Source organism: Petromyzon marinus, chromosome 1, assembly GCF_048934315.1.
Source record: "Petromyzon marinus isolate PM22_M1 ecotype Great Lakes invasive population chromosome 1, UKy_Petmar_22M1.pri1.0, whole genome shotgun sequence".
Taxonomy (NCBI): Eukaryota; Metazoa; Chordata; class Hyperoartia; order Petromyzontiformes; family Petromyzontidae; genus Petromyzon; species Petromyzon marinus.
In genome coordinates, this window is record NC_133667.1 from 37,068,859 (window position 1) to 37,091,903 (window position 23,045).

The 23,045-nt window shown below is 56.3% G+C and overlaps 1 protein-coding gene and 1 long non-coding RNA gene across 2 annotated transcripts in view; one reads left to right on the forward strand and one right to left on the reverse strand.

The window, feature by feature from the left end:
- Positions 1 to 12,283, forward strand: part of LOC142925069 (uncharacterized) — an 18,527-nt gene extending 6,244 nt beyond the window's left edge. Inside the window, exon 2 of the long non-coding RNA XR_012942168.1 lies at positions 8,981 to 12,283. This is a non-coding gene — a long non-coding RNA (uncharacterized LOC142925069). The remainder of the gene's footprint in view (positions 1 to 8,980) is intronic.
- A 3,593-nt stretch (positions 12,284 to 15,876) lies between these two features.
- On the reverse strand, positions 15,877 to 20,706 carry CIB1 (calcium and integrin binding 1). The gene is made up of 7 exons (XM_032951774.2): positions 20,468 to 20,706; positions 19,073 to 19,107; positions 18,625 to 18,739; positions 18,044 to 18,206; positions 17,764 to 17,876; positions 16,535 to 16,623; positions 15,877 to 16,098 (listed from the first exon to the last, which is right to left on the reverse strand). Exons 1-7 carry the CDS (start codon positions 20,516 to 20,518, stop codon positions 16,077 to 16,079), a joined length of 588 nt encoding a protein of 195 aa, XP_032807665.1. The 5' UTR covers positions 20,519 to 20,706; the 3' UTR covers positions 15,877 to 16,076.
- Between the last annotated feature and the right edge of the window lie 2,339 nt (positions 20,707 to 23,045).

The window sequence follows — 23,045 nt, forward strand, 5'->3', positions numbered from 1 at the left end:
GTGGTGGTGTGAAGGTGGTGGTGGTGGTGGTGGTGTGAAGGTGGTGGTGGTGGTGGTGGTGTGAAGGTGGTGGGGTGGTGGTGGGTGTGAAGGTGGTGGTGGTGGTGGTGTGAAGGTGGTGGTGGTGTGAAGGTGGTGGTGGTGGTGGTGGTGTGAAGGTGGTGGTGGTGGTGGTGTGAAGGTGGTGGTGGTGTGAAGGTGGTGGTGGTGGTGGTGGTGTGAAGGTGGTGGTGGTGTGAAGGTGGTGGTGGTGTGAAGGTGTTGGTGGTGTGAAGGTGTTGGTGGTGTGAAGGTGGTGGTGGTGTGAAGGTGGTGGTGGTGTGAAGGTGGTGGTGGTGGTGGTGTGAAGGTGGTGGTGGTGGTGGTGTGAAGGTGGTGGTGGTGTGAAGGTGGTGGTGGGGAAGGTGGTGGTGTGAAGGTGGTGTGAAGGTGGTGGTGTGAGGTGGTGTGTGAAGGTGGTGGTGTGAAGGTGGTGTGAAGGTGGTGGTGGTGGTGGTGTGAAGGTGGTGGTGTGAAGGTGGTGGTGGTGGTGTGAAGGTGGTGGTGGTAAGGTGGTGGGAAGGTGGTGGTGGTGGTGTGAGGTGGTGGTGGTGGTGGTGTGAAGGTGGTGGTGGTGTGAAGGTGGTGGTGGTGGTGGTGGTGTGAAGGTGGTGGTGGTGGTGTGAAGGTGGTGGTGGTGGTGTGAAGGTGGTGGTGGTGGTGGTGTGAGTGGTGGTGGTGGTGTGAGTGTTGTGTGTGAAGTGTGGTGGTGGTGGTGTGAAGGTGGTGGTGGTGGTGTGAAGGTGGTGGTGGTGGTGGTGGTCTGAAGGTGGTGGTGGTGGTCTGAAGGTGGTGGTGGTGGTGGTGTGAAGGTGGTGGTGGTGGTGGTGTGAAGGTGGTGGTGTGAAGGTGGTGGTGGTGGTGTGACGGACGGGGGCTTCTCGAGGCCTCCATCCAGCAGTGGATGGACCCTGTCTGACGAAGGGGATGGAGATGATGAAGGCTGTGGGAATGAATACGTAGACGAGATAATCTGCAGACGGGGCTCCCACCCCCACCCCTCCACCCCCTCCCCCACCCCCGTCCCCCCTTCCCCCCACGTCTCTCCGCTCCGCGTCGTTACCGCCGAGTCCTCCTCTAATTAAAATCACAAAACCTCGATCTGATGCTGTTTCACGCCACCTCCCCTCCCTCACCTCTCTCATCCCCGCTCGTCTCCCATCTCCTTCACTCTGCCCCCACTCTGCCCCCACCCATCTCCCCACTCTCTCCCCACACTCCCCACTCTCTCCCCGCTCCCCGCTCTCTCCCCACTACCCACTCTCTACTATCTCCCCTCTCTCCCCGCTCTCCCCTCTCTCCTCGCTCTCTCCCCACTCTCTCTCTGCTCTCTCCCCGCTCTCTCCCCACTCCCCGCTCTCTCCCCACTCCCCACTCTCTCCCCTCTCTCCCCACTCCCCACTCTCTCCCCGCTCGCTCCCCACTCCCCACTCTCTCCCCGCTCCCCACTCTCTCCCCACTCTCCGCTCTCTCCCCCTCCCCGCTCTCTCCCCACTGCCCATTTTCTCCCCACTCCCCACCCATCTCCCCACTCTCTCCCCACTCCTTACTCTCTCCCCACTCTCTCCCCACTCTCCCCACTCTCCGCTCTCTCCCCATTCTCCGCTCTCTCCCCACTCTCTCCCCACTCCCCACTCTCTCCCCACTCCCTCCCCCACTCCCCACTCTCTCCCCACTCCCCACGCATCTCCGCACTCCCCACTCCCCACCCATCTCCGCACTCCCCACTCTCTCCCCACTCTCCGCTCTCTCCCCACTCTCTCCCCACTCCCCACTCTCTCCCCACTCCCCACTCTCTCCACGCTCGCTCCCCACTCCCCACTCTCTCCCCACTCTCTCCCCACTCTCTCCCCAATCCCCACTCTCTCCCCACTCCCCGCTCTCTCCCCCCTCCCCGCTCTCTCCCCACTGCCCATTTTCTCCCCACTCCCCACCCATCTCCCCACTCTCTCCCCACTCCTTACTCTCTCCCCACTCTCTCCCCACTCTCCCCACTCTCCGCTCTCTCCCCATTCTCCGCTCTCTCCCCACTCTCTCCCCACTCCCCACTCTCTCCCCACTCCCTCCCCACTCCCCACTCTCTCCCCACTCCCCACGCATCTCCGTACTCCCCACTCCCCACCCATCTCCGCACTCCCACTCTCTCCCCACTCTCCGCTCTCTCCCCACTCCCCACTCTCTCCCCACTCCCCACTCTCTCCCCACTCCCCACTCTCTCCCCACTCCCCACTCTCTCCCCACTCCCCACTCTCTCCCCACTCCCCACTCTCTCCCCACTCCCCACTCTCTCCCCACTCCCCACTCTCTCCCCACTCTCCTCTCTCCCCACTCTCCGCTCTCTCCCCACTCCCCACTCTCTTCCCACTCCCCACTCTCTCCCCACTCCCCACTCTCTCCCCACTCCTCACTCTCCCCACTCCCCACTCTCTCCCCACTCATCTCCCCACTCTCTCCCCACTCCCCACTCTCTCCCCACTCCCCACTCTCTCCCCACTCCCCACTCTCTCCCCACTCTCTCCCCTCTCCGCACTCTCCCCACTCTCTCCCCACTCTCTCCCCACTCTCTCCCCACTCTCTCCCCACTCTTTCCCCACTCTCCACTCTCTCCCCACTCCCCCCACTCCCCACTCTCTCCCCACTCTCCGCACTCTCCCCACTCCCCACTCTCTCCCCACTCCCCACTCTCTCCCCACTCTCCCCACTCCCCACTCTCCGCTCTCTCCCCACTCCCCGCTCTCTCCCCACACCGCACTCTCTCCCCACTCTTTCCCCACTCTCCACTCTCTCCCCACTCTCTCCCCACTCCCCACTCTCTCCCCACTCTCCGCACTCTCCCCACTCCCGACTCTCTCCCCACTCCCCACTCTCTCCCCACTCCCCACTCTCTCCCCACTCCCCACCCATTTCCCCACTCTCTCCCCACTCTCCGCTCTCTCCCCACTCCCCGCTCTCTCCCCCACTCCCCGCTCTCTCCCCACTCCCCGCCTCTCGCTCTTTCTCCGTCGTCGCTTAAATTCCGTCTCGCGCAGGAGGCGCTGGGCTGGGAAGGACGCGGAGGGGAACTCGCCCGTGCGTGCACTCGTGTACGCGTGTGTGGTGTGAGTGTGAGTACGCGTGGTGTGAGTCTGTGTGTGTGAGTCTGTGTGTGACTGTGGGTGAGTACGCATGTGTGAGTCCGCGTGTGTGAGTCCGCGTGTGTGTGAGTGTGTGTGAGTATGCGTGGTTTGAGTACGCGTGGTGTGAGTCTGTGTGTGTGAGTAAATGTATGTGCCGGGAAAGGTCCTGGCAAGGATTAATCAACACCGCCTTGCCAGGCACGCTGAGGAGAGGATTGCGGAGACCCAATGTGGTTTCAGGAAAGGGCGGTCCTGCACAGATGCCATATTTTTCTGTCCGTCTGCTACAGCAGAGGTGTAGGAAATTCCAACAAAATCTACGTAATTTTTTTTTATTTAAAGCTCTGCTTTATGGACCTGATCAAGGCCTAAGATACCATCAGTAGGCCTGGGCTCTGGGTTATTCGTCGTGCTTTCAGAGTCCCTGACCCTCTGCTCACGATCATTAAGGACCTTCATGATGGTGAGCGGGCCCGGGTAAAACTACATGGCCGGGAGTTGGAGCCATTCCCTGTACACCTTGGGGTGCGACGGGGATGTCCTCTGGCTCCAACATTATTTATTTCGACCACGTAGTTCGTTAAGCCTTCAGTAGCTGTACCGGAGGAATTTCCATCTGGTACAGATACAATGGGAGGCTGATCGTTGCCCGGGTGCGGTCAAGGGATGGCTCCCTACTGGTCAAGCACGTTATGTATGCCGATCACCTGGTAATTGCGGCTCACTCAGAGGAGGAGTTGGAGGCGCTGCTGCTGAAAATTCAGTGTGCCACTAAGAGGTAGGGCCTTACCATCAGCCCCACAAAAACGAAGCACCTGCCTGGGTATTTTGCGCCATCGGGCACTCCACCCCCACAACTCCCAATCGGTGATGAGGCGGTGATGGGGCAGTTGTGGAGAGTTTCCCATACCTGGGCAGTGTGCTCATGATCGGCTCCGGTTTAATAGCAGAGGTCTCAGTCCGAATCAGTCGAGCGGCATTATGATTTCATCAGTTGCGTAACGCTGTGTGGAATCTACCTGGTCTGTCGCTCCGCACGAAGCTTCGGATCTTCTCGGCCACAGTCATTCCCTCCCTTCTCTACGCTTGCGAAACGTGGACCCCCCCTAATGGAACATCTTCGCCGGTTAGAAATATTTAGGCTGACCTGCCTACGATCAATCCTGGGTTTAACCAGGCTGGATTGTGTGAGGAGCTCACAAATCCTCGAAAGATTTGGACAAAGTCCCATTGGTGAGCTCCTCCGGCAGGCAAGGCTGCGTTGGCTGGGCCATGTAGCCCGCATGCCCAATCACCGCATGCCCAAACAGCTTTTGTTCGGCCGGATCGAGGGGGCTAAACGGGCGCGGCACGGACTAGAGAAGAGATGGAGTGATGTGGTACAGGAGGATGTGGAGCTGAGTGGACTTGCCGATGACTTGTAGTTGTTTGACTTGCATCCCACTGTGATTTTTTGCACACAGCGTTGGTGTACGGTGCTTTTTTCAGGAATATTTTGCTGTTTTTTTTCATGGATTTTCTATTTGCACAGTCACACAAAGTCACTTTAAGATGTTTTTCTTGTTCGTGTTTTTTGTTTGTTGTGGTTGCACCGGATTCAAGAGCCGAATGGCTCACAGGGCTATATCAAAATAAATAAACTGAAAACTTAAACCAGCGGTGTCAAGATCGGCCTCTGTGAAGGAAGCTCGTGAAGGACGCTACTGAGCAGTTGGAGGCAGTCGCCCTCCAACAACAACGGAGGGCGGAGGAGCGACGCTCACAACGAGCGGAGCGCCGGGTGGCTAAAGCACAGCAGGTTGGCACAGTAGGGGGTACAGGTGGTGCATCAGCCAGTCATCTCAGTCAGTCGACCCGTGGCACCTGGGTCTGCCCCGTGACCTCCTGTCAGTGGGCGTTCGACACTTCACGTGGCCTCAAGGTGCACATAGCCTGGCACAAGCGTCGTGGTGACGTCACCGCCACTTAGTGGCGAATGGCGGTTGTTGTTGTTGTGTGTGTGTGAGTACGCGTGTGTGTGTGTGGGGAGGGAAAATCCCTCAGCCAGGAAAACATCGTGGCACAAAGTGAGGATGACCCTGCTGAGGCTGCGGTGCCTCAAACATTGGAAGAAATCACCCTCTGTGAGTGGCTGGCTGAGGTGCCATCTGTTGAGGAAGTACTGAAGGCGATCCGGAGTCTGAGACCAGGAAAGGCAGCAGGCAGAGATGATCTCCCAAGCGAAATACTGAGGGAGGGTGGCGTTTGTGCACAGACTGCCCTATATGACATCATAACAACGGTCTGGACCACTGGACGGGTTCCGCAGGATTGGAAGGATGCCCTGGTGGTCCCACTCTTTAAGAAGGGGGACCGCACAGACTGTAACAACTACAGGGGCATCTCACTCCTCAGTGTGCCGGGAAAGGTCCTGGCAAGGATTATTCAGCATTGCCTTGCCAGGCACGCTGAGGAGAGGCTTGCGGAGCCCCAATGCGGTTTCAGGAAAGGGCGGTCCTGCACAGATGCCATATTTTCTGTCCGTCTGCTACAGCAGAGGTGTAGGGAATTCCAACAAGACCTACATCTCTGCTTTATTGACCTGGTCAAGGCCTATGATACCATCAGTAGGCCTGGGCTCTGGGTCGTTCTTCGTGCTTTTGGAGTACCTGACCCTCTGCTCACGATCATTAAGGACCTTCATGATGGTGAGCGGGCCCGGGTAAAACTACGTGGCCGGGAGTCAGAGCCATTCCCTGTACACCTTGGGGTGCGACAGGGATGTCCTCTGGCTCCCACATTATTTAACATCTATTTTGACCACGTAGTTCGTGAAGCCTTCAATAGCTGTACCGGGGGAATCTCCATATGGTACAGATATAATGGGAGGCTGATCGATGCCCGGGTGCGGTCAAGGGATGGCTCCCTATTGCTCAACCACGTTATGTATACTGATGATTTGGTAATAGCTGCTCATTCAGAGGAGGAGTTGGAGAAGCTGCTGCTGAGACTGGAGCGTGCCACTAGGGAGGTGGGGCCTTACCATCAGCCCCACCAAAACTAAGCACCTGCCTGGGTATTTTGTACCATCGGACACTCCACCCCCACAACTCCCAATCAGTGATGGGGCAGTTGTGGAGAGAGTGGAGAGTTTCCCATACCTGGGCAGTGTGCTTATGACTGGCTCCAGTTTAACAGCAGAGGTCTCACTCCGAATCAGTCGAGCGGTAATATCTTTTCATCGGTTGCGTAACGCTGTGTGGAATCTACCTGGTCTGTCGCTCCGCACTAAGCTTCAGGTCTTCTCGGCCACGGTCATTCCCTCCCTTCTCTACGCTTGCGAAACGTGGACCCCCCTAATGGAACATCTTCGCCGGTTAGAAACATTTAGGCTGGCCTGCCTACGATCCATCCTGGTTTTAACCAGACTGGATTGTGTGAGGAGCTCACAAATCCTTGAAAGATCTGGGCAAGGTCCCATTGGTGAGCTCCTCCGGCAGGCAAGGCTGTGATGGCTGGGTCATGTAGCCCGCATGCCCAGCCAACGCATGCCGAAACAGCTTTTGTTCGGCCGGATTGAGGGGGCTAAGCGGGCGCGGCACGGGCTAGAGAAGAGATGGAGTGATGTGGTACAGGAGGACGTGGAGCTGAGTGGACTTGCCGATGACTGGTACCAGCGGTGTCAAGATCGGCCTCTGTGGAAGAGGCTCGTTAAGGATGCTACTGGGCAGTTGGAGGTAGTCGCCCTCCAACAACAACGGAGGGCGGAGGAGCGACGCTCACAACAACGAGCGGAGCGCCGGGTGGCTAAAGCACAGCAGGTTGGCACAGTAGGGGGCACAGGTGGTGCATCAGCCAGTCATCTCAGTCAGTCGACCCGTGGCACCTGGGTCTGCCCCGTGACCTGCCAGCGGGCGTTCGACACTTCACGTGGCCTCAGGGTGCACATAGCCTGGCACAAGCGTCGTGGTGACGTCACCGCCACTTAGTGGCGAATGGCGGTTGTTGTGGTTGTTTGCAGTAGTGAAGCACTATAAACTCAAGCTGAACGATTTGGAGAAAATCTCCAATTGCGATTTTTCTGACATTGCGATTTGATTTGCGATTACACTTTTTTGAAGTAAAGCTTCAGTTCAATATTCACTGTGTAATAGATTAAAAACATGTGATGAATAATTACCACGTGATAACATCAAACTATGAACTGCTCTATATAGTGTAATGCAAGAATGAGAACTTAAAATTTATTAATTGCTTCCAACATGTATTTATAAAACAACATTTATTGAAATTGAACAATAAAACATAGATTAATTGTTAAGTTAAATAAATAAAGTTATAATAATGAAAAATAAAACAATTCCAATAATAAAGTAACAGGACTTTTAAAATCGTAAAAAATATCAGCCTTTGCGATTTGCTAATCGCATTGTTTCAAATTTCGATTTTTGATCGATTAATCGTTCAGCCCAAGTACAAACTCGGCAACCCGAGTTCGATGCCCACTCACGGCCACCAACACCAGTGACGATGATCTGAATCGGTTCTGGGCCTACCCCAGTCTCAAATGAGTACCTGGTGCAATGTGTGAACATCGCCACTCGGGAGACAAAGGCGGCCGGGAGTGGTATTGTCCACCATCCCCGCAAGTGCCGTGCCGGCCTTCATAGGTGCTCGCTATAACAGCACTTGCCCCAACAGGCTGTGAAGGCTACATGGGGGATCTTTGTGTTTTATGCCCCCCCCCCCCTCTCCACCGCGCCGTGGGGGTCATTAGCGCGACGCGGAATTGCAGATTAATTAAGAGCGCGTGAGCAGACCAAGGAAAACAGAGGCGATACGGATCCACAACAACATAGTCATCAATATTAATAACCACAGCGTAGCGATATGAATAACCAATATCACCAGCATCGTCATCAATCTAGATCACATCATGAACCAGAGATCTGCTATCAACATCAGTCACCAACAGCATCGACATCCCGATCTGCAGCTCAATCGTCAGCATCATCGACATCAGCCCCCGCCTTCTCACGAACAACACGAGCGATGATGCACTCGACCTCGTTACGAGAAACACGAACGAAATCGTCCCCATCAGCATCAGCGACTGAATCGACATCAGCGCCGATCCCATCATCAAAAACCGTGACAAATTCACATGAACCTCGAGCAAAATAAGTATCGGCATCGTGACCGCGCTATCAACATCATCACCATCTTGCCGACATCAACAATCAGGGGTGGGAATGTTCCCACCGCCCTTCCCCGCTCCACTCATCCGAGTCAAGGGGATGATGCGGATTTGAGGGCGGGCGGACGAGGGGTGGGTAAGGGGAGCAGGTTAATTGGGCCCTGGGGGTAGCTTAACGCGTAAGGGTTGGGATATAAAAGTGACTGCCGCCCCCTCGCCCCCTCCCCTCTTTGATTCGGAGCGGCGCTCAATGACAGCCCCCCACCCCGCCCCCCACCCCCTACCCCGCCCCCCACCTCGCCCCCTACCCCGCCCCTCGCATCGCCGCCGTGCGTCCTTAGATACGGGGCGGGGGGTGGGGGGCAGCAGGGGTACTCAGTGACCCGCAGGAGCCATGGTCGATCCACTGCTGGACGTAGGCACGTGGATTAGATTGGAGAAGACCGGGCGAGTTAACCACGTGCTATTGATTGGTGGGACAAGTGAGCGGGCTTGGGAAGGGCACGGCGCTGGAATTGTAATAATCTGAGCCCCAGTTAACGATCCAGCAGAGGCTCAGCAGGTGTCGCGGCTCGTTTGCACGCGGCTCCTGCCACACCAGGGGATGTTCCGCCAATCCCTTTGCATTGACCGTGCGTGGTTGTGGCAGGAATCTCGAGAGCCCGGGTACAACCCCACCAGGCGTCCGGGTACAACCCCACCAGGCGTCCAGCAACAGAGGTTGCGCATCGCGGGGCTCACCCACCCACTCGCCGTACGAGCTCTGCCATCGCCGGGCAAGCTCGTCGCAACAATCAGTGGGTTTGGCCGTTTCACAAATCTCTAAGCGGTCCACCAACCCTCGTCTCCGAAGTGGATTCACTTCATCCTAGCGGCCGAACACTGCCTCGCTACTGACTTGCCACGTGGGGACTGGAGACCAGCTCCGCGTGGGGACTGGAGACCAGCTCCGCGTGGGGATTGGAGACCAGCTCCGCGTGGGGACTGGAGACCAGCTCCGCGTGGGGACTGGAGACCAGCTCCGCGTGGAGGATTTGCGGCGGTGTTGTTTTTGCACGGATTGCTATTTTCCATCTCACTTTATTTAATTTGTTTTGCTTTTCCCATTGTGGTGACCCAAGGCAATCATGCACACGAGACTCCTCTATCCTGGTCTCTTGACTTCTCACCCTGCTTACACACAATACTCATAAAACCTCATGTCACGTTTCGAAATCCAGTCAGGAGGTTCTGGAGATACGCCCATCACCTCCCGTCCAGCGGCACACATGGGAACATTGCTCTATATATACACTACAGCCAAGTACGGGAGACGTGGAGTGAATTTCAGAGGTGTGTAGGTGTGTGTAGGTGTGTGTATGTAGGTGTGTGTGTAGGTCTATGTGTGTGTAGGTCTGTGTGTGTGTAGGTCTGTGTGTGTGTGTAGGTGTGTGTGTAGGTGTAGATCTGTGTGTGTAGGTGTGTGTGTAGGTGCGGCGGTGTCGGGGAGCGGTAGTGTAGCGGTTAACACGTTGCGCGACGAACCCGGCGACCAGAGTTCAGCACTTGCCCCAACAGTCTGTAAAGGCTACACGGGGGATCTATGTGTGTAGGTGTGTGTGTGTGTCTATATGTAAATATTTTGAGATTTCAGAGCCTCGCGCCCCGCGGCTCCTCGGAGCTGATTGATGGCAGCGACTGCCGCGGATTTATGAGGCCAGTGCAGTCAGTGATGTGAAAGTGCGCGCGTGTGCGTGAGTGCACGTCAGTGTGTCGGTGTGTCTGCGTGTGTCGGGGGCAAGTGCATGTTAGCGAGCACCTATGTGGGAGATCTTTGTCCGTGAGTGTATACGTTTGTGTGTGCACGTGTGTGTAAATGTGTGTGTGAGCGCGGCTCCCATCATCATCGCCTGGCGCGCGCGATCCATCACGAGACGAGGCGATAACGCGCACACAATGACAAAGGTCCCCCGTGTAGCATTAGCAGGCGTTTGGGGCAAGTTTTGTTAACGAGCATCCATGGAGGCCAACGCGGCACACGATGGGGTGGCTATCTTCACGCTCGGACGCCTTTGTCTCCCCAGTGCTGACGTTTACACTCACGCATGGGTACGGTCACTCACACGTTCACGTGAGCAGGGAGAAACTTTGATCCCCCCTGCCTTCTTTCCCCTCTTCCCTCCCCTCTCCCCGCGACCCCCGTCGTTTCGAATCTCCCGTCCTCACCTGCCTGTGAGCCCGACCTGGTCTCGACCAATCAGAGGTCTATGCAGAATTCACCTGCGCGCTCTCAGCCAATGCGAGCTCGCGATTCACAACATCCTCCTGAGCCTCGTGAAAGAGCAACAGCGACGAGGGTGGGGGTGATGGGGGGGGTTCACGCGCGGAGTGGTGGATCAGGTTGTCGCGCAGGGTGGTGGAGTGGGGGTGGAGCCGGTTCACGCGCAGGTGAATCGAGGCAGCAGCAGGGGGCCTCCCCGGCTTACCCCATCCAGCACTCCCTCCTCCCGCCTTCCACCTCGTTCTCACCCCCAACCCCCTACCTCTCGTCTCCCCACTCCCTCCCAGGAGCAGGTGGAATGCGTCATCACCGGAGCCACTCCCCTCCTCGTCACTCCTGCGGGGGTGGGGGCGCGTCACGGTGGGACCAGAGGCGCTTCCCCCACCCTCTCGCTACCCCTCCCCCCTCTCGCTACCGCTCCACCACCCCCTCAAGCTCACCACCCCCCTCAAGCTCCCCCACCCCCTCAAGCTCCCCCACCACCTCAAGCTCCCCCCCCTCCGCTCCGTCATCCCCACCCAGGCCTCGCGTTATTCTCGGAGCCGAGGTGTGCAGAGGGAGGGGGTAGTTGGGGAGGGGTGTAATCAACACGACGGGTGGTGCATGCGTGTGACAGTGTTAATTGGACAACTTGCACTCGCATTAACTTGTGGGCACAGGTGTAATGGCACAGGTGTAATGGCACAGGTGTAATGGCACAGGTGTAATGGCACAGGTGTAATGGCACAGGTGTAATGGCACAGGTGTAATGGCACAGGTGTAATGGCACAGGTGTAATGGCACAGGTGTAATGGCACAGGTGTAATGGCACAGGTGTAATGGCACAGGTGTAATGGCACAGGTGTAATGGCACAGGTGTAATGGCACAGGTGTAATGGCACAGGTGTAATGGCACAGGTGTAATGGCACAGGTGTAATGGCACAGGTGTAATGGCACAGGTGTAATGGCACAGGTGTAATGGCACAGGTGTGTGGGGAGCGCGCTCACCGCTGCGCGACAAACCCGGCCACCCGAGTTGGATTCTCGATCAGGATTATTTGAAATGGTCCTGGGCCTCCTGTAGGTCGACTCGGACTCAAGCGATTACCTGGTGCGATGTGTAAAAATCGCCACGAGGGAGACAAATGCGGTCGGGCGCGGTGATGGCTCTTCTCTGCTGTCCCGTGCCGACCTTCACAGGTGCCCGCTCACAGCAGCACGTGCTCTTAACAGGCTGTTCAAGGCTATACGATGGGATCTTTGTTACAGTTGTGAGCTCTCGCTCGCTGATTTAAAGCCTATGAACGAATGGCGAATGTCTGTATACGTGCACAGACGTGTGTGTGTGTACACGTGTACGGGAGTGTATGTGCACACGCGGCCTCAAAGTGCACCTAGCCTGGCACAAGCGTCGTGGTCACGTCACTGCCAGATCGTGGCGAATGGCGGCTGTTGTTGTTGTACGCGTGGGTAACACGTGTACAGGGGCGTGTGTACACATGGAGGTGTGTACACAGGTGTGCCACCTTTGTTCAGGGAAGTCAACGGCTTGTGTCACGTGACCTTTAATGGGGCTGTTACCATGGTGGTGAAGGGCGCGTGGGGAGTTCGTGAGGGGTTTGTGTGCGTGCGGTCGGTGAGTATCCTTGACGAGCCTGTTGCCTGTCCAAGGACGGGTGTATTGCAGTAAATCTGAAACTTGCAAGCGAAAATCATGAATTTGTGTGCAATTTGTAAGGGCGCGGTGACACAGACCTATTTCATGTTAAGGTTATAATCCCTTGTTCATCACGACGTCCTTTTTACTTTGATGTCTCAACAACAGCGTCACGGACATCACGTGACGTGAGTGTTCTGCCTTTGTTAGTGAGGGTTGTGAGTTGACGCCGAAGAGGGGGGAGGAGGCGCCTCGCCCCCCCATGTGGAGTGACGTCAGCTGCTAATTATTCATGGCGGAGGGTGCTCCATGTGGAGTGACGTCACCTGTTCATGATTTATTAATGAGGGGAGCTGGTCGACGGAGTGACGTCACGAGCGTTGCACACAGACATTCTTGGCTCATTATCTAACCTATAGGTCATAAATGGGGGGGGGGGGCATTTAGAGGACGTCACATAGTCATGAATATTAATGAGGGGGACTGTTTGATGTGGAGTGACGTCACTTGCGCATGATTATCAGTGAGGGGGGGAGTACTCCATATTGAGTGACGTCACCCGCTCATAATTATTAATGAGGGGTGGGGGGGTGTCCATTTGGAGGACGTGACCTGCTCATGAATATTAATTAGGGGGGCTGGTCAATGTGGAGGACGTCGCGAGCGTTAAGGACAGACATTCCTGGGTGATTATAGTAGGTATTTGATGTGACCAGGAGATCAACTAAACCAACACAACACTGCCTCCGTTTGCAAGGGCTACCTGGGTAGCATAAACTCAGAATGTATCTCTGTGAGAGATCACGTCCTGTCTGTCTGTGGGATGATCCATGTGTCTGTCTGACAGTGGGCCCCCCCACCGCCTCTTGTCCCACACTGGCACGTCCTCTCCGCTCCGCCTTCTCGATCCCACCTCCTTCCCTTCCAAGTTCCCCCACGCGTCCACACCCCCTCCCCCAAAGTCCATCACTGACGCAAGGCATTGTCATCTTCTCATTTGCATGACAATAGCCGCGCTTAAATCAGCGGCGCGGTCACGTGCGGACGCGTTCCGACTGCGCGATTCCAAAAAGGAAAAACACGTGTCGAGTTTAGGGGGGCGGGGGGAGAGGAGTGGGGTCTGTAAATGGGATGGGGGGGGGGTTGGGGAGCTGTAGGGATAGAGAGAGTGGGGGGCGGACCCGGCCCCTCCCATCTTTCTCGAGCCTTTAATTGAAACGAGTCGCACCGCTGGCTGTCGTCTAATTGAAGTGGCGCGGCCCGGCAAGACGGAGGAGTCGGGAGCCGCTCTCTGATTTCGCCAATTTAAGGGCTGCGGAGGCGCGGGTACGCGTCCTGAGAGCTAATGGAGTGCCCCCCCTCCCCGCCACCACCCCCACGATCCTTTACCCCCGCCCCCCACAACTGCCCCCCCCGCCCCCCACCGCGGGACCCCCCCCCCACCCCGAGCCCCGGGCGCGTGCGGTAATTGGATTCCGGACGCCGCGGGGTAATGAGTCGGGGTTCAGCGAAATTCAGACGCGGAACCCGCAGCCCCCACCCCCTCACCCCCCAACCCCCAACCCCTCGCTGCAGCCCGAGTCGTGGGCACGGCACCCCCACCCGCCCCTCCCCAAGACTGTTACAGCAAAGTACAGCACACACTGGACACCCCCCCCCCCCCCCACCGCGAAAACATTACAGCAGAATCCAATTGGCGCGTGCTCACACGCGTGAACCCGCATGTACATCGGTGTTCACACACACGCACACGAGGTGGTGGGTGGCCAGAACCACTCCCGGCTGTCTTTGTCTCCCTCGTGGCGATGTTTGACGCATCGCCCCAGGTACTAATTTTAGGCTGAGTCGACCTAGGGAAGGCGCAGGACCCACACACTCAAGACACACATGCACAGCAGACACACACATACATGCACACATTACATGCACACATTCCCGCCAGAAGTGTGTACACACACACCTGCAAATGCATACCAGACACTTGCGGGTTCCAGCCACGCACACGCACTCACACACCCGCACACCCCCCCCCCTACATTGCACACCACACATTCCACACCCATCCAACACGCCACGCGTAACCCGCACACCCCACCCCTTACCCACGCGTGTTGAGGAAGTCTCACTCTATTTCCGCGACCTCGGAGAACAATGGGGGAAGGGGCGATGCTTCTGCTGCTGCTACATCAGCTGCTGCTGCTATTGTTGTTGCAGCTGCTCTCGTTGTTGTTGCTACCGTGTTGATATGTTCGCCATGTTGTTGTTGCTGCTGCTGCTATTTCCGTGTTGCTTTGTTGTTGATGGTCTTTGTGCTCCCATCACCACCCCCTAGTGGGGGTTTAGATTGGGGGATGTGTGGGTGGGTAGTGGTTGAGGATCCAGGATCTGGGTTAGGAGTCAGGGTTAGAGTCCGGGTCGGGCTCCCGGTCTTCTGTCGAGTCACAGGTGCCATGCCCCCCCCCTACCCCCCGCTCAGGTCACCTGACCCCCACCAGATCGTGACTTTACCTCCCGTAACTCTCGCGTCGCGCCGCTATCGCGATCAATCGCCTCTTTCATGCATCGCGCCAATCGATAGGGGAGGTGTGGAGGCCGGGGAGAATTGGGGAGGGGTGCAGAGGTCGCTTTCAACTCGAACGCTGACGCCGCCCCCTGCTGGAGGAGCAGAGGGGACGGTCAGACTGCCCCCCAACACCACCACCCGCTCCTCGGGTCAGCGAGGAGGTCCGCGTCCCCTCGTCCTGCAACTGAAGGAAGCACAGCAGCTCACACGTTCTGACGTCTTGACCTCTGCTGCCAGCGATCAGGGTTACAGCAGGGGTCGTGGTCTGGGGCCCCCGAATGGCCCAGGACACGGGGGCGGGGGGGTATCCAGGACAAGGGAGAAGAGAAAACATGGGGGTTGAGATAACAGGAGGACTAGGATATGGATGTCTGGGAATGATAAGGGGGCTCGTGATGAAGGGGGCTCGTGATGAAGGGGGCTCGTGATGAAGGGGGCTGCAGTGTAGATGGGCGTGGCAGCTCAGGTCCTGAGGGGGGGGGGGCTTCCCACACCCCCCCCCACGCCATGGGGGCCCAGTCCCTCCCGAGCCCCAGGCCACCACCGCACGTGCTCCAGTACAGAGGGCTTTTATTAAAACACATTATCACAGTTCCTTGCCTGTATAAATCACTGCTTATAAAATTAGACTTTAAAATTTTTAAAATATAGACTCTGCTTTTCAGAGACATACGAACAATTTTTCACGTGCTGAATGGTTTGATTTTTTTGTTCCCTTTGAAGGGAAGGAACTCACCGCGCACCCTCCTGTGTAAATCTGCCTGTCAGCTCTATCAGCACAATCTAAAATATGCATTAGCACTTTCCCCCAAATTTAAAATGTCGGGGTTCATGCAATAAATCGCACATTTAAATAAACTCCCGTAATATGTCATAATCATCAACATTTGAAACACACGCATTGAAGGTGAATTATTAAAATATTAAATATTCTTTAAAACTTGTCACGGTGTCCGTTATTGCAAAATCGCACGGATAGGAGGCGGTGCGCGCTGGCGTGCGAGCGCGTTGCGTGCGAGCGCGTCGCTACATGTTGGTATGCGCTGGCGTGTGCGTTGGCGTGTGTGCTAGCGTGCACGTTGGTATGCTACGGTATGGTGTGAGATGGTGTTGGTCGTGTGTTGGTGTATGATTGTACGTGTTGGTGCATATGTTGGTGTGTATGTTGGTACGTGAACGTGTTGGCGTGTGCATGAATCAAGCCGTGTGTGTCCAGTGCCGAATGTTGACACTCGGAGGTGAGGAGGAGTGAAGGGGGGCGGCGGGGGGTGTTGTCTCCCACCCCCTACAGCACGATCTTGAAGGAGCTGTAACGCGCAAAGCAGGGGTTCTCGTTAGACGCACAGTAATGAGAGCTCGCGAATCCCAGCCACGCGCCGCCCAGCTGAGGGGTCGCGGAGGGCGCGGTAGTGGTTGGTGGGGGAGGGGGTGTGGAGCGTTTTACACGGTGCGGGGTGCAGCGTGCGGTGCGATGTGATGCGTAGTGTAGTTCAGCATATTCTGTATAGTTTATGGGGTGTGGTGTCGTGTATGGTCTGTGGGATGTAATGTTTAGTGTAATGTATTGTGTAGTGTGTGAGGTGTAGTGTGTGGTGTGTGTTTGCTGTAGTGTATGGTGTAGTGAGTGTTGTGTGTAGCATATGGTAGGTGGGGTGTATTGTGTTTGGTGCTTGGTGCATGGGCTGTAGTGTGTGTGGTGTGTATGTAGTGTGTGGTGTGTGTGGTTAAGTATGCAGCTCCCACCTGCTGAAGTCCGGTGATTTGGTGATAACGTGCTGGAACTCAGACAGGTTCACCGTGCCGTCCTGGTCAATGTCGGACTCCACCAGGATCTGTGAGGCACATTATCACGTGACTACAGAACACACGACCGCGTGACTATGGAGCACATAGTCATCTCACTAGACAAGAAGCACGAGCACGTGATTTACCTCGATCACGTGATTTACCTCGATCACGACTCTACACGTTGATTTGTCATACCGCGACATACTCGACGCACCACGCGCCGCACACCGCCCACCACACTGCCTGCTGCACACCCAACACCGAGGCCTCATTTCTGATCAATTCAGCCGGAGTTTCCAATTACACCAGGGTGGGACAGAGGGCGTGTGGAAGTCCGATGTGACTCGAAGCGGAATTAGGAATTAACGCCCTCGCACGGTTTTTATTCAGCGCCAAAGAAACGGGGTTTTTGCCAGCGTTAAGAGCGGCGACTCGGCACGGATGAGCAATCTGTATTCCACCACCGCCGCCCGCGTCAGCCGGGCTGATCGTTTTGCATTTGGGAGCCGTAAGCTCAGCAGTGCAGCCTCCGTCCTCGGGGAAGTGTAAATCCCTGAAACGAGCCGTGTTCTTTATGTTTTTCTTGGGGAAAGAGAGTTTCAGTTATGCCGGAGGGCAGCGGCAGTGGCGGCTGCGGGGGCCCCACACGACCCTCACTGCGAGGTGAACGGCCATGGCCCCTCATGCGTCCCCCCCTCTTCTCAACAACGTTTTAGACGGCACCTTCACGTGGACTCGGCGCGCGCTCCTCCAAAACTAGCTGTGAGTGCGCGAGGCAGACGGCTCTCCCGAGCGGGCGAGGGAACCCTCAGAAGACATTTTACAAATCACAACAGCAGCAGCATGCGCGTGCACGTTCACGCGAGCTCTAACGCAAGCGAGCGTGCGAGAGAGCACAAGTGAGAGCGCGATGTGTAAGCGAGTGTGCGATTGCGTGTGCGGGCAAGCGTGCGAGCACAAGTGCAAGCGAGTGTGTGATTGCGTATGCTGCTTTCAAGTGTGAGTGTGTGTAGATCCTCGATAATAGCACTTGCCACAACAGCTCCTTTCAAAGTCTTTGTCTTGTCTTTATTCGTGCTAGTGCATCTTTGTACTAGTGCGTGTGTGTGCTAGTGCGAGCTAATGAGCGAGCCAGTGAGTGAGTCGGTGAGTAAGCCGGTGAGGAAGCCGGTGAACGAGCTTACGTTCTGGATGAGCTGGTTCATGTCCTCCTCCGACAACGCGTTCTCGTCCCCCGTGAGACACGTCACCAGCTTCTTCAGATCTTCACTGTTGAGCGTCCCATCATCGTCGAAATCTGCGTAACACCAACCACAGTGGCTCGACCAAACCTACCATGGCTCGAACACCTCACCCGCCTGCACGCCGTGACAAACGCTCGTGGAACCACCCCCTCTTCGCCGGCACCACCGCCGCCGGCAAATGCTGTTGGTGTCCCTGCTCGCAACACCGTGGAAATCTCACCGAATATGCGAAAGGCGTAGTAGGCCTTGACCTCCGGCGTGGCCGAGTCACTGAAGGCCGACAGCAGGTCGAGAAAATCCTCAAAGGAGAGGGCGCACTCCTCGCCACCCACCCCACTCGCTGTGCTGAACACGCGGCAGATTCGCTGGCGGAACGGGTTCGCCTGCGCACCGTCCGTTACGGGGTGAGGGGGGAAAAGGCTGTTTTAGTAAGAAGAATCATACCAGTCCCGTCGCGAGGCATCACAAACGATGACTCCACTTGCCCCTCTCGCAAGGCCTCCCACCACACCGCACGGCACCTCGAAGCACCCACCTCTCACCACCTACTTCTCACATCTCATGGAACCTGTTTACCATTCCCTGGTCACCACAACCGTTGTACCTCTTACCACTCAGCCCTAGTCACACATACCCCTCTCACCACAGCTCATGACGCCATCCCACAAGACTTCACAAAACACCCCTCACCACAGGTCGTGAAGCCGCAGGTCACTCGGATAGCTGGCATGGCACCACACAGTGGCAGGGGGTGACCGCTTGTGATACGTTAGGGGGAGGGGGCCTGGTTGGTGTCGTTACCTTCAGCTCTGGCATCTCAACGAGGGTGCTCATCTTGACTATGGCCGAACCGAGGTTGACCGTGGGATTGTCCACCTTGGAGTCTCGCGCCATCTCCAGAAACCGGCGCTCGGCCCTGCACGCATGGCCCGCAAACGCACGATGCGGCACACCATGAAACTTCACGACGGCACTACATTACACCTCCACGCTGCACCGTGCATCACAACACCACATTACCACGTCACTACACACTGCACCACAAAACTACGCAGCTCCATAACACCGACAGAACGACACGTCGTTACCACCACGCGCCACAGCACTCTCACCTGTCACCATCTGACAGATTGTCACTATACGCCTCCATGATGCACGACACAATGGATAGGAAGGGAACAGGGTGTGTGTGGGGCAGTGGCAGTGATGTCGTGAGCGGTGCAGTGCGGGTCGAGGCGGCCGCACTCACATGAGGATCTCCTGCTTGGTAAGGAAGGTCAGCTCCTGCAACGGCACGGACAGCAAGGGGTCAGGGCATCGTGAGACACGCGGAGGGTGAGATGGGGTCACTGGGGTGCCGCACCCCGTGTGTCCCACTGTGGGTCACTAACCCTGAAACACTCGTCACGACAGCATGAAAACGCCACCTCGGTCCCTACACTCACAGCCTCACCAAAACATTTGTCCTGCCGTTCCCTCGTGGCGTAACTCCTTCACACAAACCGTAAGAGACTCCTCACCATATCACACCAACTCTCTCAACCACACCCTCACCATAACATTAATTTTGTCTCACCAGGTGAGAACTCCAGACAAGAATAGTCTCATTTGACCTTGGTCACCAAAGTGTAAAAAAGCAATAACATAAAAAAACATAAACCATATATCTCAATATATGACATCACCCTCGCCATGCTCCGTCATTCACATGCTCACCATGACGCCCCTGCCGCTTCACTCACCTTCATTCCTCACCCTTATTCACTCACTCAACAGCGTCATCACCATCCGCTTCCCTCCCTCCCTCGCTCGCTCGTCCACACCCGGGGGGCAGTTACACAAATTAGGCAACCTCACAGTCAACATTGCGCAATCACCCTCACAGCACACACCAGGCTCGGGGTAGGTGTCGTTTGAAGACAATTATCTCCGGTTTACAGTTTGCTTTTAAGAAAACGGATCATCTGTGGAACACGCCGGGTGGTTTGAGCGTGTGATCTCCCCCCCCCCCACTCCGTCTCCCCATCTCTCTCGGCGAGCGCCACGAAGACGAGGGCCCTCACAGCTCGTGCCGAGAGCGCCTAGCGCCGGGCCGCCTTCACCGTCGACCACGGGCGGTGGACGAATTCGTTCCATCCGAGCGGCGGCGCTCGTTAGAGAGCCACTAATGATGAGTGCCGACGTCTCTAAAGTCAGATAAACACAACCTCACCCCATCACTCACCCACCCACCCCTCACCCATTCCTCACTCACCCTCACCACCACACAGACAACATCCCTCACCCGTCACATCTGTGAAAAAGAGCTTCATAGCTCATCGGATTCCTCCAGTATACACACATGATCCTCAAATGAGCGACACTCATCTCACCCACCTTTGCGGACATTCCACGTTCATATGACAGGTCAGTCTATCCATAAAACTGTTGACTTCCCACGAAGTGGTACAGGAATGATGATTATTGAAGCGAGTCTCGAACGAGCAGCCGTTATGGTCTAACGCTCACTCACCCCGGTATCCCTCAACTCACCATTACCTCACTCACCCACCCTCGCCTCACCCTCACCTCACCCTCACCTCACCCTCACCACCCTCACCTCACCCTCACCTCACCACCCTCACCTCACCCTCACCTCCCTCACCTGGTACTCCGTCAGCTCCTTCGCTCCCAATTGACTCGAGGCTTGGCCCATACCGCTTGTTTACTTGTTGACGAAGTAGTGGTTAATTAGTTGTTTACTCGCTGGTGTGGTTGTTTACGCGTTGTTGTTGTTGTTGTTATTGACGACAACAATAATAACAAAAAGAATGTTTCTGTAGCGAGTGGTAAACTTTAAAGTCGCCTCAACTTCTGACGCAGTCGCGGCAGAGGGACGCGGCCGCTTCCTGGTGCCGGGCTACCGCGCGCATGCGCAGTGCGCGCCAGGGGCCCCGCCACGCGACTCATCATCACGGTCACCCACCCACGCCCCGGCAGATAAATTCGATACCAGCTTGTGGCGAAATACTTCATATGGCGCTGCTGCCTTTGCAGTGGTGCGCAAATAACTCAATAAATTAAAAGCATTCTTCAATAATAGGGCCTTCAAAGTTACAACGTATAAAAAATAGGCGACGTTTTAGGCGATAGCCCTTCGTCATGGCACGCTATTGACCAATGTGTTGAGTGTTATTCAATAGTTATCTGAATTTGTGTCACGTGTGTGCTTACACACGATGTCGCTCAACGATGATTACACAGCGTGTGTGTGAAACCAGCAGTGGTTCTCTTGATACATTTCTGGAGCCCCGCCATATCAACGTGGAGCTTCCACCACTGGGTTGTTCGCTACGTGCAGCGGCGTTGGGCCAGCGCTGGGTCGGCGCGACCTGAAAGCGCCTTCGTGGATCGAGACATCGGCGTGGCGAGCCAAATCATCCAGCAGTGGCTGACAAAGGCCATCGTCACAATAGAGTGCGGCCATTGTTATGCTAATTACCCCCAACGCCCTCTACCGGCAGCGAGGGTTCACGACTTCAGGGACGAGGCTGCGTTAGCACACCGGGGGGGGGTCGACAACATTGCGGATCATCGGCATTGCCGCGGACCGCTTTCCTGCCGCCTTCTGCAGTGGGCGACGCCTCCTGGTGAACGATCGGCGGCTTCGCGCACTGCGGCCAGACTCTCAGGTGGCCTCACCGTGGTTAGAGATCATCAGCACATTAAATACATTTCACGATCAGGGGAGTTAACTGGTAGCGCCCCTGTAGGAGATCTTCGCTGGATTTACACTTGATTCACCCACATATTGAATGGTTAGGAGACATCGGATCAGTTTCACTGATAGATACATCCTCAGTGCGTTCGCGTGTCACTGCCATCGCGAGTGCACTGCGAGCTGGTTTCACCGTTATTCTGGCTCATCAGTTGACTGCAGACCGAATTCACGACGACAGATCACCAGTGAGTAGCTTCGCGCCGGCATCGCCATCGTTGGGCAGCATCAGCGACGTCCTGCCTCGCAACTTGACCGCGATTACATCCCTGCGATTGTGTGAAGAGGCGACCCCTTCCCCGCACTCCCCTGCAGGCCGTGGCTCGCGGGGTCTATTAAACTTCCGTTCAGTCAAACAGACCCCAATTAATCAGCGCCGCTTCATTAAGCACGCGGCGCCTGCCGAGATTCATTCTTCGCGCGCCTCACCGCGTCCCGCCCGGCTACCATGGTGCCCCCCTCTCTCTCCTGGGTGCCCCCCCCCTGAACACGTGTGGCGTAACGGGTCACATCCACGCCGTGCCCCCCCACCCCCTGAACACGTGTGGCGTAACGGGTCACATCCACAATGTGCCCCCCCTGAACACGTGTGGCGTAACGGGTCACATCCACAATGTGCCCCCCCCTGAACACGTGTGGGGTCACGGGTCACATCCACGCCGTGCCCCCCCCCCTGAACACGTGTGGCGTCACGGGTCACATCCACGCCGTGCCCCCCCCCCCCTGAACACGTGTGGCGGTCACGGGTCACATCCACGCCGTGCCCCCCCCCCCCCGAACACGTGTGGCGTCACGGGTCACATCCACGCCGTGCCCCCCCCCCCCCCCTTGAACACGTGTGGGGTCACGGGTCACATCCACGCCGTGACGCTGCAGCGTCACGACAGCCATCTGCACGGCACGCGGCCTCTGTCAATACCTGGGGGGGGACACTCTTTGAGAGCCCCTGTTATTATTCTTTATTACTCAATAACTATAAGCAGACATTACCCCTCTCCTTCCCATATCTGTTTCCTCAACATAACAAAATGCTACTGATTTTATGCATCCCATCAGCTATACGGCATGCCGGGAATGGCGTAATTTCAGCAAAATTGGTTCAACACAAACACAACTGTGGCCCGATCATGTTTCATGAATTGATGAAGCTTTCATCCAGCGGGGATCGATCAAGGCTGATGGTGATGATGAAGAGCTCCACGTCTGTGCTAAACAACAACAGCAACAACAGCAGCGTTTAACATCACGATCAGGCCATCTCTCTTAAAGTGAGCCCGTCGACGATAGAGTGGTAGCATGCTGATGATGATAGTGTGGAGTCGGTGTCTCATTCCCAAGTAAGGTCACCCTGGCCGTGTGCTTGCCCATACAAGGAGTTGTGCAACAGGAATCATGGAAATAATCGCGATTTCGATCACAGGGTTAATAGTCCCAACCTCAAACACACGACACCTCAACCTCACGG

Bases quoted from the DNA above. Each gene is read 5' to 3' on its own strand.
- CIB1 (XM_032951774.2), bottom strand. From the start codon at position 20,518: ATGGGCCAAGCCTCGAGTCAATTGGGAGCGAAGGAGCTGACGGAGTAC. The intron at 18,740-19,072 runs GTGAGTGCGGCC...CCATGCGTGCAG, and splicing joins ACCAAGCAGGAGATCCTCAT to GGCCGAGCGCCGGTTTCTGG. The intron at 16,624-17,763 runs GTAAGCTCGTTC...TGTGCCTCACAG, and splicing joins TGAACCAGCTCATCCAGAAC to ATCCTGGTGGAGTCCGACAT.